We start from the raw sequence: 18,936 nt of genomic DNA, 5'->3' as shown, positions 1-18,936 counted from the left end.
TTTCAATTTAAAACAAAAGCAATCAATTGAGCACAAACATTAGCCAAAGACAAAAAGCCATCCTATAAAAATGAGTCTTTAGGAGAATTTTAAAAGTGCTTCTTCTTCTAATGGAAGTTGATTCCACAGGTGAGGGGCCCTTACAACAAAAGCTCTATCACCTTCTGCAATGAGCATGGTCACCTTGAGGTATAGGCATAGGGGGCACGAGGTTGGAAATATAAGCAGGTGAAAGGCCATTCCGTGCTTAGACACGTAATAATAGTTTTTAAATCTGATCTAAAAGCCACAGGTAGCCAATGGAGTGAGGCCATAGAATCGGGGTAATATGGTCATATTTTTCGGTTCTCGTAAGAACCCTAGCTGCAGTATTTTGGACCAGTTGGAGGCGATTTATTGCGGTTTGAGGCCTTTTGCGGCCTGAAAATAGGGAATTGTTGGTTCAAACGCAATTACCTCTGTTTTTTTTTATTGTTAAGCATGAGGAAATTGTTTGACATCCAGGATTTTATGGCAGTGAGACGGTTCATTAGTGGGGTGAGAGAGAGGGGTGAGTGAGGCTGTGTGTAATGGGTCAATGGATTAATACATTTCAGTGTCATCAGCATATAGAATGCAAAGAGATGTAGCAATATTTATCATCTTTACCAATATAAACAAAACTAGACAAAAACAATCTTGGTGTAACTACTTGTTGACCAATTTGATTTGTTTTGCCTAGGTGGGCCCCAACTAGGCAATTTTATGTGGGACCCTAGTGGGTCTGGCTGGGGAGCTCACTCTGCAATGCACTATAGGATATACTGTATGTTAAGAAGGTGACAAAACGGGGGCACGGTGGCACAGTTGGTAGTGCTGTCGCCTCACAGCTAGAAGGTCCTGTGGGTGCTGGCGGCGTGTTTCCTCCTCCGCGTCATCAGTGCCCATACCCGAAGGCGGGGTTGGCGAAAGGGCCTTTCTGTGTGGAGTTTGCATGTTCTCCCCGTGTCCCCTAGGGTAGGTACCCTCACAAAAACATGCCGTAATCCTGGTCTCTAAACTACCTCCCCCTGGCCAGCCGGGATGCCTGATGGAGGGGAAAGGAACTGGTTGGAATAACGTGTTCCTTCCATGCGCTACGTCCAACCAGGAAAACTCCCCCCTGTCAGGTGTAAAGGAGCAACTTGGACACTCAAGCATGAAGGAAGCATGAGTTAAGTCCGTTGCTCTCCCCAGGTTGGCGGAGGGTGTGTAGAGCCCAGGATCACATTAGATGATTGACACAGGGGTGAAAAATGGGTTACAAAATCGTGGGACAAAAAATATATATAAAAAAAAGAAGGTGACAAAACAGAGAATGCTACAGATGGTGTATAGATGGTACGTTTATTTACTGTAAAAACAGCTCTATAGTCATTGGAAACATGTAGCAACATTAGCTGGGAAAAACAAGCAAGTGAATGCCTCTTGAGATAAAGTTTTTCTCATTTATTTCAGGTTTTCAGAAGTGTAACGGCCCCCGTGTATAGTTGGTGGTAATCCGGAGAAGGGGGAGCCTCCCCTGGTTCTATCTCTTCTTTTCACCTGCGCCACAGTGCTGGGACATGGCCACACAGAGAGAGCATTTGGCCTATTTGAACCGGTGACTGTCTGTTGTCCCGCCAAGCCCTCTTCTCTAACCTCTTCTGAAGCTATAGGTCTGAACTATAATCTGAGATGTGTTCCTGTCTCATGATAATGACCATGAATTGGCGGCAATTTTATTCACAGGATGGTTTAACTGCAGGGAATATGCCTGTTCTATCATTTCTAATTCTACACCACAAGTTATACATTTTGTGTAGCTGGCTATAATAAATCAATCCATCACAGGTTCACTGCTACATTTCCGCCTCAAGAACCAAGACACGGACGTCATTCAGTACGAGGAGAACGTTCCCTCCAGCTGTCATGGAGGAACTGTGGAATACTAATTGTTTAACAGCTTCTCTTGACAGACTGCATGTGCTGATCTTGGAGAGAAAAGCAAGACTAGCTTATATAACTTGATTGAATTTGCAGCATGGCAAATTATGATTTGGACGTACTGTATACAAATATAATTATCGTTGGAATGTGTCCCAGTGAAGCTTTAATGAGGAGAGGGGAGAGGAGAAGAATGGGGAGGAGGACTTGAGAGGAGAGGAGTGGACTGGGTAGGAGATAAAAGGAGAGGAGACTAGGGGTGAGGAGATGGGAGGGAGAGAGTAGGAGAGGAGATGAGAGGAGCTGTCAGTGAGACCTTCATTTCGTTGTTCCTTCAGGAGGATCTGCTTGTACACGAAAGTTATTGCTGCTGCTCTGAGGCACTATATATGTAATTACAACAGATCGTTTTCTAGGTGAGTTCTAGGTTCAACTGTCAGACCACCTCACAGGAAGTTATTTAAACATATATTATTTCCAGACAGTACATATAGTAATAGTATTGAATGTTAATGTACTGTTTTTTTTCTTCATAAAACGTTATTATAATATAATGAGATTAGTGTACACTGATGCTTTCAAGAAGAAATCACTGACCTGGAAGGGTCAACATGGATGTTTCATAACCGAGAAAGTCTAATGATTATAAGCATTCACTGCAACTGTGGAGCTGCACATGGGCAATAACAGATGAAAGATGAGAAAACACAACACTAGCCTACAGTAATAATATCCCCTCCCATAAGAGCAAATGGGCAATTCGATACAAGACTAGATCCACAACTCTGAAATGCACAAACAACACTCAGTGGTACACAGTTCTAACATATCTATATGTAGAGAAATAATATGTATTAAAAAAGCCAGCCAAAAATTGCCTGCTGCAGTGTAGTTACTTGCTCATTTAATTATAGGCTGATTTACTTTCTGCTTGTTTAAATAGATTGCAGTAGGCCTACACCGTTTTGAAACGCCTCTAACAACATCAAATCACGCACTGAAGCCAGGTCTTAAAAGCCTTGCATGCTGAGCACCATCTGTTGAAGAGGATCCCTTTCTCGCTGGCAAGGTCAACACAAGTCTGGTCTGTCATTTTTGAAGGCTTTCGGAAATGCTGAAGTCTCTGGCTCATATTTTTCAGAATAATGCATTTTACATTCTTGCACCAAGAGAGAAGAACACACTGCCTGAGTAATCAATAGTCCATGTGCCGTGTCTGAGTCATATCGATATCATATGGTGTATATGGTCAAATCACAATAATGACAAAATAACACCCCAAAGGAAAGGAGTGAAACACTGGAGACTACTCTTAAAACACAATAGGCCTACAGCTTTATCCACAAGAGGGCAGTAGAGTTCCAGCACTGACTGCAGTAAACAAGAGGCGCTACTTATCACTCAGAAAGGGACAGTAAATAAAATTAAATACATGTATTTGAAATATGTATTATAAATACTTTTGTATTTGTCTGGGATGGAAAATGTATACATAATTTGTATAAAGACTCTGTATTTATGTGTCTGTCAACATATTCCATCTGGTTGAGCCAAAAGATGGCCTCAGTTTACCATTAATTAACACAAAACACAATTAAAACCAGTAAGACACCTGAGGGAGCGAGAAGCGACGCAACCTCGCCCTAAAGGGCGAGGTTGCGTCCACGCATCCGCCTGGGCGAGTGTAGGCGCTTTGGCATGGGGGTCAGATCGACATACTGTATGGAATGAATTCTGTACTGGCCATATATGGATTGTGTCTTCAGTGTACAGGGTTTGATGAGGTCAGATCATCATATGGAATGTCAGAACAGGTCAGCTGCATATAATGGAGATCTAAGGGTGGCAGCGGGGGCAGTGTCTTGAGTGTTTAATCCCCTCAATATTGACAGCATAACATAGTTTTTGTTCATGTTTACATTTTATTAAAAAAAAAAAAAAATGTACAACTCAAGATGCATAGCATACATATGATTTACAATGCACCGCATGATTGAAATTCCCAATTACGGCTAAAACAAGGCAGACATACCGTATATACAGTAAATATATATGAACATACAGCAGAATTATTGTTGGTAATAACATACATTCAGATGACATGTGACACACACAAAAACACACCAAGCGCTGACTGACTGGATCAGTATCTTTAATACCGTGTCTTTCCCAGGCAGCTGTTACAGTAGTGGTTGTCACTCTAGGTAAGAGACGGTTTGAATCCCGCAGTTGTGATTAACAATGAGCAGTGCAATTGTCATTCATTCATCAGTCTAGCCCACTCCCTCAATAACCACCACTGCAGTGCCCAACGCTGCCTGGTCTGTGAATAGATAACACACTGTTGGTTGTACTGGATCGGTTCAAGGTGCGAATGTGTGTGAATGCGTCTAACTGCGTGAAGCAGGGCATCTTGTGCTCAGTCAACTTTCTCTTGTTATTTTATTATAATTAAAATAATAATAATAATATTATTATTATTAAAATAATAATAACCTAAATGTTGTTTTGGCACTTCTGTTAAGTCGGCTTGCTAGCATTGCTAGCCTCCTTCATTCAAAGTCATGGAAAGTATACACTGAGTTAGGCCTTTGTAATACAACAAATAATACTCATCGATTCCAAAGAAATATTCACCACTCCAACCAAACTGTTTCAACGGATTGAAAGAGCCAGAACAGTAATATTTTACTTACCTGTACTCTTAAAGTGCCAATCAGGGCAGCAGGGAATTCAAAACCTCCATTTTCATGTTTAAAGTATAAGGAAAAATATAATCTAGAAACAAACAACTTAAAGAAAGATTTTACAATGTGCTTCTCATTATGCAGATTTCTAATAAACACTATCAATGTGACCCTGCTAGATTTCTTTCTTTCTTTCTAATGCATACCATCTCATAAAAAAGCAGACATGTCATAAAATAATATTTAAAAATATAATGCCACCTTCCAATAAGCTACAGTAAGTGGGCTGCGTTCAGGCACGTAAAAGTATTCAGTCAGTTGCGACATTTGCATCCAATTGTCAAGTAAAATGTCAAAATGTGTCGGTGACAGATTAAACAATTTTGTTTAGTTGTGGTTCCACCATGTTGTGAGGTTATGTTTATTCAACAAATTGTTCCGTTATTTACTGTATACATTAATACCACAATGACAAACTTTTCCATCTCAAATAAAAATGTGATAATTATTATCATTGGCTATAACGCCAATGCGACGCATTCAAATATAGTAAAATATATTGCCGGTATATGGTTTGATTTAAACATTATTTACAGGGCAACCCAGTAATCATTGCTGATTATTATCATCATAGGACCAGTCTCTCTTCTACAGTAACTCAAAAATACAGTTCAGTTCAAGTTCCATTTGACTCCAGTGTACACAAATCCTTTACAGTATTTAACATCCAATCATATTGTGGCATGGAAGCCATATTCTGTTCCGTTGCTTATCCTCCTTTTGAGCATGTAACCTCCTGTGAGTCTTTTGTAATGACCACTGCTGTTTTGTTCTCAAAATGTAAAGCACATTTTGGCTACATTCTGTGTATGAAAAGTGCTCCACAAATAAAGCTTTGTTTTTATGTAAACCCAATGCACCAGCTGGTTTAACAAATTAGTTCCCTCTCTCTTAGTTCCTTTCATACAAAACAATGCAGCTCAAAGTGCTTTACATGTAAGAGATTATACAAACAGTAAACATATTAAAAGGAAGCAAACAGGAAGAACAAAGTGCTTTGCATCAAAAGAAGAAAAGAAGAAAATCATAAAAATAAAACAGCAAAAAGTAAAGCACGTAATCAATCAATAAGGAGGTTAAATGGTAAATAGAATGAAATTAAATGCCTCGGTTAAAGATCTCCAATATTCTTTTTGGTAAGGTTATACATATCTGCAGCCTATTCGATGGGCTTGTTAGGGAACTTAAAATAACAGGGAGTTGTTGGCAGAACAGGCGTGATGTGTTGTTTAGCTGAAAACGTGCATATGCCCGTCCTTCCATGGCACATGATTTAAAATGGATTCAAAACTCATGTTGATTGTGCGACCCATTCAATGTGTGTATGTATGTTGGAACTTAGACATTAACAAAACATCATGGTACAGTATACTGTAAACCATACGGACACAGATGGACACAGAGGAAGGCAAACTGGACCCGGTCCGTACTGATCCCTTTAGGGTTGACACAGTATATCAGTCAATGTAGAGCATACAATGTCAATATAATCATCACCAGGTCAGTTCTGGGTGGATTTGATCTTCAATCATTGATTTTACATGACAGTTTATTGGGGTTTGCATGGGTCGGGTCAAATCGGTAAGCTTTTGGTTTAGTCCGTCTGGCGGGGGTCATCATTGTAGCTGGTCTTTGTTGGTCGATTGCACTGTCCATCATTGAAGAATGTCTGTTCTCACAGGTTGTGTGTGTGTAGTGTTTATGTCATCGTTGGAGCAATTGGGGGGGGGGGGGGGGGGGGCTAATGTCATCTTCCGTCGTTACTTGGGATCAGTCTGTGTGTGTGTGCGGCTGTATGGTGTGTGATGTACGTCCTGTGTGTGTACGTGCTGCTGCGTTTTCGCCAGGTTGGTTGTGTGTAGTGTGTGTGTCTCCTGTGTGTGGGGCAGGAGGGGGGCTCCCTTCATTGCCATACTGGCTCCCACCATCGCAGGGTAGCTTCTGTTCCTCCTGAGACCAACGTTCAGAACGGCGAGGCCACCACCCAGAGCTCCACCCCCCGCTGTCGAGGTGCCGAAGGGGCCCAGCAACGCGGCCGCCGCCCCGCAAGGGTTGGACGCCCCGCTAGAGGGCAAGGTGCGAAAGCGCTTCAGTTTGTCCACCAGTCCGAGATTGGAAACCTCCGTCAGTCCGTCATCCGTCGACCCCTGTCCTCCTCCTTCTGCTCCTCGCTCCCTCTCCGCCTCCCCAAGCACCTCCCTCAGGATGGTCCGAGCTGGCTTGGAGGCCAGGAAGGTGTCGTAGAACGGGGGCTCCTCTGTGGAGGGACTGAACTGGAAAAGGGGACGCGAGGAGGAGGCGTCCGGGGAGGACGCAGACCCGGAGCAAGGTCTGCGTCCCCGTCTGCGTCCCGGCTTTGGGGAGTTGGGTGGAGTGGAGGGGGGGATGAGGAAGGGGTCCACGCACGTCTGCCACTCCTTCGCTCCATCTTTGGACTCTGTGCGGCCGTAGATGCCCCTGTGTGTCCGTCCGGCTCCCCCTCCTCCTCCTCCTGTCGGAGTCGAGGCTCCACTGGTGTCGGCTCCTCGGTCCCAGGTCCGCGGGTCGTACACCGAGGCGGAGATCCCACTCTCCAACAGGAGGCGTACAAGGCCCAGGGAGGTGCTGGTGGTCCGGGTCGAGTCGCGGAGGTTGGTTGAGGACTCGGACAGGGAGAGGGACAGGGAGAGGCGTCGTGGAGTGCAGCAGGTTGTGGTGGAGGTGGACATGCTCTCTCTGGAGGCTGTGGCCGGGCGGCGGAGTACAGGAGTGCTGAAGGAGAGAAGAGAAGGAAGCGGAGGTCAGAAGGTTTTTCTGTTGTTCTTAAAGGCTGACTCTCCAGATTTTGAACCTGAATCCCATCATTCTATTCCTGAGTAGGGATGGAGCTTGATAACCGATACCCGGTGGAAATCCGATAACAAGCTTATTGAGTTCCCATTATCAATAATAAGCTTTGGGCTTATCAAGCCTGTTATCGAGCATAGCGGTCCATGATGTTATTTTAAACAATCAAGACAAGAGGCGATCAAGAAATAAATGTAATCATCTATGCTGGCACAAATACTTGCCAACCAGCGCTGTCCGGGTAAACAAAATTAAGGTCAATTGCCTTCCGTCTGTGAGAAAAGTACTGTATTTGAAGGCCCTAGTAAAAGATACTGGTTCTGTTCAGAATTTATTGTCTCCCGTCTGTCCCCTGATAGTAGGCTCGATAAGAACCCGGCTCAATAGGGATGATTGATAAGGTGCTCGTTATCAATAAACATTTACGAGCTCCATCCCTATTCCTGAGGAGGACGAGAAAATCACTTTGTGTTCGGTGTGCTGAGATCTCGCTCTAAAAGGAGCAATGGAAAACAATGCAATCAGAACATCAAACTTATATGGATGACGTGTGTGTCACATGTCCTCACAACAGACCCATAGGATTCAGGTTTCACTTCAAACTACAGAATCAGGTTAATTGATTTGACACGCAGTTAGTTACTCATGGACCACAGCCCCTGCTACAGCATTACTTTTAGTTGGATCAGTGAGACACAGTATGTCTTCATGTAACAACTCGTTCGTTGTTTTGACAGGTGAGGTACAGGATAAGAATGAGGAAACATTTGAGGCAGAGTAGATGGATGACTTCATGAATACATACAGGAATCTAGCCATAATGCTACTTTTGTCCTCTATGCTTTAGTGTAAATTCTAATTCATTTTGCCGTATTGCCAGGGATCATGTTCAAAGACACTTTGACACGACAAACAGCTGTGGTTGGAATTCAAGTTGGGACCATTACTAAACATTGTTTTAGTTCCTGTACCATCCATCTCCTTTGCTTCCATGTGTCAGTCAGTATACAACCACACTATTACATGTGTCAGTCAGTATACAACCACACTATTACAGTATAGTGTGTATAGAGCGTCGCAGTCCCGCCCCCTTTCAGAACGACGAGTGGCCCAGGAAATGATTCCCCGTCAATTTTCTCCATAGGCTTTTCAAAAAGTATTTATATAAAGACGGTTACGCCGCGGACAAAGCCAACTCGGATCGTAACAAATCATGACAACAAACACAATATTTTGTTCTTTAGAAAGAAGAAAATAAAGGCAGGATACAACACTATTTGTTTTGTTTTTCTTCTTATAAATTATTTGATCGGCCCAAAACATTGTGTTCATTGTCATGATTTGTCACGATCCGAGTTGGCTTTGTCTGCGGTGTAACCGTCTTTAAATAAATACTTTTTGAAAAGCCAATGGAGAAAATGAACGGGGAATAATTTCCTGGTCGTTCTGAAAGGGAGCGGGACTGCGACGCTCTATACAACCACACTATTACATGTGTCAGTCAGTATACAACCACACTATTACATGTGTCAGTCAGTATACAACCACACTATTTCAGGTTGCAAAACAGTGTCTTAAGTTCTCCTCATCTAAACACACCCGACAAGCTCATCGATCGCACTCTCATGCACTGCCTCACCCACGTGCACGCTCAGTGGGCCTGCTCTACATCGGCCATCACAACCACGTGATACAGCCCCACTTCCTCTTCCTCGTCACATGATCTGCTGAGGGCCAATAGGACAACAGTGATTCAGCTGAGAGAGAACGATGAAGGCTAACTGCTGCTATGTTAATCACTACACTGTCCTCTAGGAGCGCTCTATGGTCATAAATAGGTTTCTGTCAAACAGAAATGAGGATCAGTGCTAAACTACTAGCTTCGCAATGTGGAATTACGGAGGAAAGAACTAAGGATGAAGTGAAAGTAAAGGACTGGTTAACCAAATTAACCGTAGCGTCCATATTCAGGGCATGTCATAATAGGCAAACATTCAGCAAAAAAACAGCTATTTTGATATACAAGTATACTGTATAGCGTTTAAGTGCCTTGAGCCTTTAGGTTGGTGCGAAGCATTACAATTAGGTGAATGAGTACACTCAGTACAGTATGTGTAGTCATGTGTAGGTAGTACTGTGAGTACAATCCAACCCTTGTTCAACTTCAACTTGACATCACGACGTTTACAGGTGTAAAAGTGTGTACCCACAACAAATTGCAATTGCATTTTAAATAAGAATAATATATTTCAAAATAAAAACATAAAAAGCACATAGTAATTTACATAGTATATGTATGTAATAATAAAGACTAATACCTCAGTCTCTTGCAAATAAAAGACAACATCAAATAGCAGATATCAAATATACTGCACATACAAATTTATGGGAATCAGTGGCGTACAGCTAGACGTCAGTAGGCCCCCGACAGCACCCCCCCCCTGTCGTTGCATCTCTGTATATGTATTTATAATTGTATTTTACCGACAGCACAGGTGGGCGGCCGTGTGCCCAAATGCCTCTGGGCCCCAACGCAATTGCGTTGTCTGTGTCACGCACGCTAGTTACGAATGTGGAAATTGTCCCTAACTCACTGTTGGGCATTTTGTATTGCCAGTGGGATGTAAGCAGCATCTACAGACTGTGACTGGTTGGGTGAGCGTCTTTGATGATCCACTTATGCTTGGCTACACACTGCCTTTGTGTATAATATTGTAGTGCGTTTACTTCCTCTTTGGAAACAATGTGTATGCCATGCTGCTATGGCCAGGAAGAGACACGCTTGTGCACGGATGTCCGTTTATGTGTTAGAAGTCATCGACAGACGTTCAATAATGAAATAGAATCACACACTGCTGTGTTTAACTTGGGTTCTCTCACCTGGGCGACACACTGGTCAACTGGTCTGACGGGTGGAGTATCCGACAGGTGGTATACGTGTAGGTGGAGTAAGAATGAGAAGAACACTTCCCTGGAATATTAACTAGAAGAGAAGAAAGGAAAATAATATAGGAGGGCAGGGTTGGAAAGGAGAGGAGAGAAAAAGGGAACAGGTTAGTGTTTAATGGTGCCAACACAACAACAACAATCCCACAATAAGATCAAACATAATAAGAAACATATCAAGAAGAGCACCAAGAAGAAAGAACCAATAAAGTTGGAATCACAGAACAACCCAAAGCATAGGATTAGGTTAATATCCACACCAATACTGGTGATTACTGGGGAATAATGTGGTTATAATGATAACTTGATGGAACCGTTGACTGTATGTGCATTGTGGTTATGTTAATAACTTATAAGGAAGTGTTTATGATACTTGCATACAGGTATTGGTAATAAGCTTTTTTCAATAGACATTCGGGTTTTGGCAAACATATTTATATCTTAAAGGTATATTCAGTGATTTCACTTAATTCAAATACCACTTATTTTTTTGTTTTGTTGTGATAATCCTCTCTACTATAGAGTGTGCTGACCATATAAGGAGTTCCTCCCTGTCCCCAGTTAACCCCTGGGGGTCAAAAAACCTTAGGTTTCGTTTTTGACTCTCTATCCTGATTGGATGAAAGGCTTAGGTCCCAGTCAAAAACGAAACCTAAGGTTTTTTGAGTGAAATCACTGAATATACCTTTAACAGTTTTTTATTATTATTGTTTTTTTTAAATGTTTTTAGAAATCAGATAAATGGTAAATGGTGGCCCTTAAATTAATACCGGAAGACTCGACCCGGTGCTTGCCCGTTTTTCCTCCCGGAATTGACACCAGTGAGGGGGATAACTTTGTAATATGCTATTGGCTGTTTGTATTCTTTTTGGAAAAATATAAAAAGATACTCCTGTAGAAAGGCTATATTATTTTACTTATATTGACCCTATAAACAATTTAGTATTATTTAGTATATGTAAGGTTTTGCACACTCAAATGGTACCTCGTCAGATAATCCCCACATATCCTACAACAACTTCTGTGAACAGACTTCAATGTAGTAGATTTTCATAAATTATATTTGTACTTATATTTGCTGTCTGCTGTCATGAAAGTTTATAGTTAGAGAAATTCAAAGTCCAGCCGTCTGCTGTCCAGCCTCTCCCACCCCTCACATTGGGGAAAATTCTGGGAGGAAAACAGAAACGGGGCGAGTCTTCTTGTTACCCCTTAAACGGGCTAAGATTGCCATATTAGTGTGCACGCACAGTGAATGTGCTTGTTAGGATAAGGTGGTTGCAGTGTTTGGAATGCAAAAGTCAGATCTCTGTGATAGGAGACACTTCGTCTCTCACCGAACCCTAATTCCATCTGATCTCCTGCGCAGGGGTTTAAATACAGTAGGTGCTCATCCTACACCGCAGAAGGGACAGTAACATTGGAAAGGTTTGCTGTGTAATTAGAGTAAAGTATGTTTATGTACGTTTGTGTGTGTGAAGGTGACCCAGGGACATGGCGACTGGGTCAGCTCCAAGCTTATATAGCCGGGCATGTGATGTCACGAACATGTGACCTAGACAGCTGCAACTCTGATGCCAGATTTCTGTCACTCTTCTCTGTCTCATACAGTACATGCACGCACGCACGCACAGACACACGCACGCACGCACAGACACACGCACGCACGCACGCACAGACACGCGCACGCACGCACAGACGCACGCACGCACAGGCACACGCACGCACACACGTGACATTGGCTGTCCTCCAGTTCAAGGAGTGGAATGCCGGTTGAAAATAGCTCCTACAGTGCAGCCAACGTTTCAGCCATAACATCACCATGATATGAACCTCTCTACTGTATGTCTTGAATTTAGGGCACATAACAGCTGTCAACTGTCCAAACATGTGCAAACATGACAGGAGTTTCACACTCCTGTCATGTCATGTGATTGGACAGTAGTTACTTTCAGCAGGTTTGAAATAAAGGATCAATAATAAAATAGTAAAGTAAAAAAAAAAAATCCAGCCTGACGGCGTGTCGTGGGTTTGAGTCCCGCGCCCGTCAGCCTTTGCCGGGAATGAGATGTTCCCCCATCTTTCTCCCCCTTTCCTGTCACATTACTGTAACCTATCAATAAATGCAAAAACAGCAAAATAAAATAAATAAATATATATAATATATATATATTATATATATTTATATATATACATAGATTTACAGAGAAAAATAAATAAATAGCGGGAAATTTTGAAATAATTGTAGAAGCAGAGTGATCGTGTGAGTCATGAGTCGATGAACTGGAGTGAGTGGGAAGGATTTAGAGAGTATGAATCGATGACAGGAGAGATCACTCGGGAGGAAGATGCAACTAAGATGAAGTAAAATAAATAAATAAGTACTTTTTTCATGAGGGCTATGATGACTGCACAGACACACACACACACACAAGGCCTGGCTGGATGTGTTTTCACATGCGTGTGCAGGTGTGGATAAGACCGGGGGGGGTCTGTGGTTGCATGTCCAATGAATGCCCCCCTCCGCTCTAACCCCTCACCCGTCACAACCCACACGTTCCAGGGGAGTGACATTCTGCCGTGCATGACCCCAGCTAGGAGGCTCCCTCACCGGGCATATTATCCACCACACCAGCCTGGAGCTCCGCCACGTCCCCCTGTTGGCTCACGCTGGACGAGGAGCAGAGAGGAGAGAGAGGAGGAAACGACGGAGGGAGGAGCGTGTTCACGCTTCTGCCCCTCGCTCCGGGAGCCATTTCCGATTGGCTGCTGTCATCGCTGCAATTTCTATCCGATATGGGGGAGGCCGATCGCGGGCGAACTGCACTCTCTGAACTCCCTGCACTGTCTGCTGACTGCAGGCCGCAGGTCGCGTCAAGTGACCGCTCGTCCTCTTCTGGTTGGCCCAGCTCCCAGGAGACGTCTTCCTGGTCCTGGTCCTGGTCCTGGTCCAAGGTACGGAAGCCTTTAGTGACCACGCCAGGGCGTTGGTCCAGGAGACCTCCCAGGTGAGGCTGGGCAAGCTGCTGCCACGCATGCAGGGTTGCTGAACCTAGAGGAGAGAAGATAAACAAGATATACGAATAATGTAAACATGTTCTAATTGTACTGTATGTACGGTTTGATCAGTGCCGAGAGCCTCTGGAACGTCACAGTTGACCCGAGGAGGTGCTCATCTGGGCTACTAGTGTGTCAGAGGGGACGGGTCAAATGGAACTGAATTACAGACATGACACCCCAGAGTTTAATTTTCTCTGTCTATTGCTGTGTGGAGATCTGTTAGCTGTGGTTACTGCATTTCCTTTTGGATTCATAAAGGTCTATCTATCTATGTTTGATATGGCACTCAACGTCAACGCACGCACATACGCACGCACGCACGCACGCACGCACTCACGCACGCACGCACGCACGCACGCACGCACACACACACACACACACACGCACGCACACACACACACACACACACACACACACACAGATGGACACATGCTAACAAGCACGTACTCAGACAGTCAGAGCCAGCATGTCTATTGTCTATATACAATGGCCAAATACATGTGCAGCCTAATATCTGGACAGTATATGTCTGTCTCACACAAAGGAACACATGTTTGGACACACGCACGCACGCACGGACACACACGCACGCACGCACGCACAGCACACACACACACACACACACACACACACACACACACACACACACACACACACACACACACAACATTATCTTTGTAATGTCAGGCTGAATCAGCCTCATGCTGTAATGCATTCTGTTTTGCATTGAAGACAGAACTTTAGGAATACATGCGACATGGCTAAAAGGCCAACAGAACAGGAAAGAAAAGGGAGATGGCGAGAAGATTTAGTGGATTTTATTGAAGAAGTCTTCAACAGAGGGAAAAACAAGACAAGTTGAACTGAAACAGAATGTAACAGGGAGGAGAATAAAACAGAGAATATAATGATAAAAACAGAGGAGAGACATGGAGACACTGATTGAGGGGAGGAAATGAAACGGATGGTATGTCTGTGTAGCACATGCACTGTTGTACCTCTTCTTCAATTAATGATTATTAATTATAATTAACCCATTTAGACCTGTTTAGACTTTTACAGTGTTAAACCTTTCAATCCGGCAGCTACCTTTGTGTCTCATTAGTTGTAGCAACATAATCATTTTTTTATTTTGAATACGTTTTCTGAAAACGTAGGTACAATATTAGAAGGCATTTTTTGATTTGGCCTCAGGTCTAAATGGGTTAACTCCTATCACACCATCTTGAATTAGGCTTGAAATAAATCAGTAAGTGCAATTATTTTTCTTCATATAACGATCGACAAACGACACTTGAGTTTGAACAGGTGCATATGTTCTACTGCCTGAATACTGTCCCATAGTGACAGTGGATGTAATTCTAGATCTGAACACTAGACGGAGCCAAATAACAGGACATTTCTTCATAATGGCAGCGTTTTAATGGGTTGCAGTACTTTACAAATGTGCACTGATTATGTGTGTCACTATAAGTGTCACTAAGGCATTCAGACAAGATTTATATCCAAAATATATGCTACAAATAACAAATATATTATATATTTGCCTATAAATACATATATATTTAAACAGTATGAAAATAAATATCTATAAGCTTTAAGCAAAGTAAAATAAAAAAATGCTGCATGGTTGTATAGCTTCTTGCACTGGATTTGCTGTGCCTGTTTGTTAAGTAAATTACTATTTTAAACACTATTAAACTAGGTCTGATGAAGTTTACATAACATAACAGAAGCATTTATTCAGTAACATTATTCATATTTCAAACCAGCATGTGTGTTTACATTATACATTCTTGTATTTTGAGCGAATTATTAAAAAAGAGACCATGTGTACACTTGTACACATGGTCTTGTGTTATATATAATTTGAATCTCTTGATTTGTTATAAACATTTAGACTCCGGTTGTGTTCTTATGTGAACAGGGCACCAAATTAAATCCCTCATGTGTGCAAACTTGCAACAAATCAAGCGATTCTGATTCCAGATTTAAGTATTTGTAACTTTCTAAATCAATGAATTAATCTCATTTTGATGTTGAGTCTAGATCTGAAACCAACAGCGCGGCTGCGTGTGTCTGAAGTAGAAGGAGTGTTGGAGATTTAAGCCCTCCTCCTGTTCCTCCAGTATGTCCAGCAGGCCTGTCACCAGGTCCAGCGAGGCCCCAGATGTTGACCGGGGCCTGGGCAGGCTGCTGAGCACCACCCGCATGGAGCTGCTCGCTGGCCTCTCAGCTTTTAACTGTGCTTCCTGCTTTACGCTGTGGTGGATGTAGCTGAACAGGGCTTGCTCTGGACTCTGTGTCTGATTGTGAACACTGTGGTTTTGGTTGGGCGGTGCATTGTCAACGGGCTGATCTTGACTCTCTACGGGTTTCGAATTTCGGGACTCGGGGGCATTTGGATTTAGGCTCTCGGAGGGATTCTGAACGCGCTGGTTTGAATTATTTTGTGCCTCGTGGCGGAGAGGGATCTGCTCGCCGCCGGGCAGCGGCGGCGGTGGATTCTGGGAGTTGCGGTTCTGAGATGGATAATCACCTTCGAGCGGCTTGACGATCTGCAGCTTGTCTGGCAGGTAGGACCTGGACGTGAACGAGTACCCCGACCACACGCTTCCCAGCGAGGGATGCGTGCACAGCGACAGCAGGCTCTCCGTGGGGCTCCTCCGGCCGTCTTCGCGCCCGCCGCTTCCATCCTCCCCCTCCTCCTCCTTGGCCAGGTAGGCCAGCTTCCGGTCTCTCTCCTCCTCGAAGAAGCGTCTCTCGGAGATGTAGTTGTCGCGGCGGAGGGAGAGGCGCCGGAGGGCAGCCTCCAGGTCCCTGCTCCCTGGGACGCCGGGGGTCCCACGCTTGTTAGAGTCCTCCGATCTGGACAGCGGAGACGGGAGAAATGGTTCGAATTATTTTTTATGCACTCATTTCTTTCCTATCTTTTTGATCTTTGCATTTATTTTGTAGTTTTCTTGGCCTTTAGTGAAATATGCTTCCTACATTTATTTTGGTGTCAACGATTGTATTTCTTTTCCTTGTCCTTGAATTTCATTTTCAATTTACATTTACTTCCATGTCTAGGTGAAGGCTTTTAAATTTGTATTTTGAAGTAAAAAGTGAAAAGTGCTACTGAAAAAGGAGTGTTCGTTTTCTTCAAGTTCAGACGTTAAAAGAATATATTGAAATGACGTCTCGGAAGTACAGAGACTCGGGGGGACGATGATGTACTATTCTGACATAGCTTGGACGGCACTGAGTCGGCTGAAGGTGACATCAGGTGAAAATGAGTGCACCTTTTTTTCAATCTGATTGCTAGTAATGCTTCTGATCTTGTACTTTATTATTGACATAAAAAAATGATAAAGCAACATTTTCCAGATTAAGATGTAATTTGTCATGAGCATCACGTAGCTTAATTAAAATCACTTAAGTCATTATTGCAATGGCTTTTTAAAACTCACTTATAGAGACACAAGACGACTCTTCTCAAGGCTAACATGTAGCATAAGTTAATGTAACGTAAGGCGATGTAAAATGCTGAGTCATGTTGTCCTACCCGTCATTAGGGGCCTCCAGGATGCTGCTGTTCTTGTTGTCCAGGATGAAGCCACTTCCTGTGTCGCTACCATATATGGAGTTGGAGCGGGGCGAGCTCACCCTGCTGGACCGCCCAGATGTGAAACATGACGTCTGATTGGACCCTGGGATGTTCAGCGCTGAACGCTGCTGCCGCATCAAGTTGAGGTTTTTCACAGTCTGGAACACTCGCTTTGGATGGAGCCTGAACACGCACACACATGCACGCACGTGTGTGCGTGCACACACACACACACACACACACACACACACACACACACACACACACACACACACACACACACACACACACACACACACACACACACACACACACACACACACACACTTGTGTTACACTATATTTCTGGGAACATTCCCCTTTCACTGACTACTTCATTCTCTAACCTTTAACCTTGACTCTAGTTAACTTTCTGACCTTTCACCCTGACTTCAACCCAGAAAGTGACTCTGAGGGCCAGTGACAAATGTATAACGTTACAGTACGATATTTGGACATAATATTTAACAGACATTATTAACAATAACTAATGATGATAATGATAAAAGTACATCTGGTTTCTGACTGAGTAAACCTACTTCTGTTCTTCTACATCTGGGTCGTCCATCTTCAGTTCCTTCCTCATGGTTCCTTCAATCTCTGCAGCCAGAGAGTCCTGGAAGACAGAAGCGCACACCCACTAGTCTCTAAAGCTGTTCAGAATGGTTTGGTTTGCATTGTTGCTGTTGTCTTGCAACATTAATTGTCTTGTGTTGACAATGACGATTGCATTCTGCCTGACACCTTCCTCATCCAGAGGATTAAAAATAATTAAATCTTAGCATGTCTTAGTTTGACACCTCTAATACCTGCTGTTAAGTTAAATGGCAAGACCACTTTGGTAGAGTTGTGAGTTGTGTAGTTAGTAACCTTGTCATGATGTAACTCCAAATGTGGACAAGAAATAAAAAGATAATTGCTCCAGTGATTAGAAATTAATAAAGTTGATTCAGACAATATAGAGAGCATCACCAAACCCCTGTTTTTCCTGCTGATTATGCCATTTGTATTAGGAAGAAAACTGGACTGGATCCCTGGATCCGGATCCAGATTTTCAAATAGTAAAATCAACAGGAAGTTAACATTTTTAAGTGTTTGGTGATGTTTAAATAAACACATTACATACCGATATCCCTCTAATTCCACACATCTTCCTCCATCCACTCCCTTTCTCTGACTCCTCCACTTTCAATCCATCCATGTATCCCCACTCTGTCTCCCTCTTTCCATCCGCCTCTCATCTCCTTGATTAATCTTTCCATTCATCCATGTATCCCTCTCTCTCTCTCTTTCTAATTCCATCCCTCTCTCCCTCCCTCCATGTGGTGCCTTGGTGTGCCTGAGAGCTTTGTTGTATTCCTCTCCCTCCCTCCACCGATCCCTTTCTCCCTCACCATAGGGAACAGTCCCAGGGAGTGGAAGCGTCTCGACGTGCTGAGAGGTAGATTCTTATTCCTCAGGTTCTTGAGTTCCTCCTGGGCTTCGTGCAGCATCTCCATGCACTCAGCATATTTATCCTCCAACTCGCGCAACTGCAGCACGCCCAACAGGAGAGACCGAGAACAACACCACCAACACATTTAACCCATTCTGACCTGAGATCAGATTCATACGAGGTTTCCACTGGACACACGCTGGTCTGATTAACCCATTCTGACCTGAGATCAGATTCTAGTCGCTCTTCGATTTTTAAAAAATAGCTCGTATCGCGCCACTCGGTGGCGCGCTATGAGCTTGTAGATCTGCTATTTTTCAATAGCTAAAGCATAACATGATGCCGACACC

The 18,936-nt window shown here is 43.4% G+C and overlaps 1 protein-coding gene across 7 annotated transcripts in view; it reads right to left on the bottom strand.

Annotated features, from left to right (window-relative positions):
• Positions 1-3,858: 3,858 nt before the first annotated feature.
• trak1a (trafficking protein, kinesin binding 1a) overlaps positions 3,859-18,936 on the bottom strand; it is a 41,406-nt gene continuing 26,328 nt past the window's right edge. For 3 of the 7 annotated variants that reach the window (XM_083761636.1, XM_083761637.1, XM_083761638.1), the window contains 7 exons: positions 18,546-18,683; positions 17,691-17,767; positions 17,071-17,295; positions 16,063-16,391; positions 13,075-13,515; positions 10,398-10,500; positions 3,859-7,442 (listed from right to left, as the gene is read on the bottom strand). In XM_083761636.1, the coding sequence (XP_083617762.1) occupies positions 6,452-7,442; positions 10,398-10,500; positions 13,075-13,515; positions 16,063-16,391; positions 17,071-17,295; positions 17,691-17,767; positions 18,546-18,683 (2,304 nt within the window). In that variant the 3' untranslated portion in view covers positions 3,859-6,451. Of the gene's footprint in view, positions 7,443-9,156; positions 9,245-10,397; positions 10,501-13,074; positions 13,516-16,062; positions 16,392-17,070; positions 17,296-17,690; positions 17,768-18,545; positions 18,684-18,936 lie in introns of all 7 variants that reach the window. The other 4 variants (XM_083761639.1, XM_083761641.1, XM_083761640.1 and 1 more) reach the window with 4 other exon arrangements.

Source organism: Protomyctophum parallelum (genome assembly GCF_964188405.1).
Source record: "Protomyctophum parallelum genome assembly, chromosome: 3".
Taxonomy (NCBI): domain Eukaryota; kingdom Metazoa; phylum Chordata; class Actinopteri; order Myctophiformes; family Myctophidae; genus Protomyctophum; species Protomyctophum parallelum.
The sequence above is the reverse complement of the archived record's forward strand: the minus strand, read 5'-3'. Positions and strand labels throughout refer to the sequence as shown.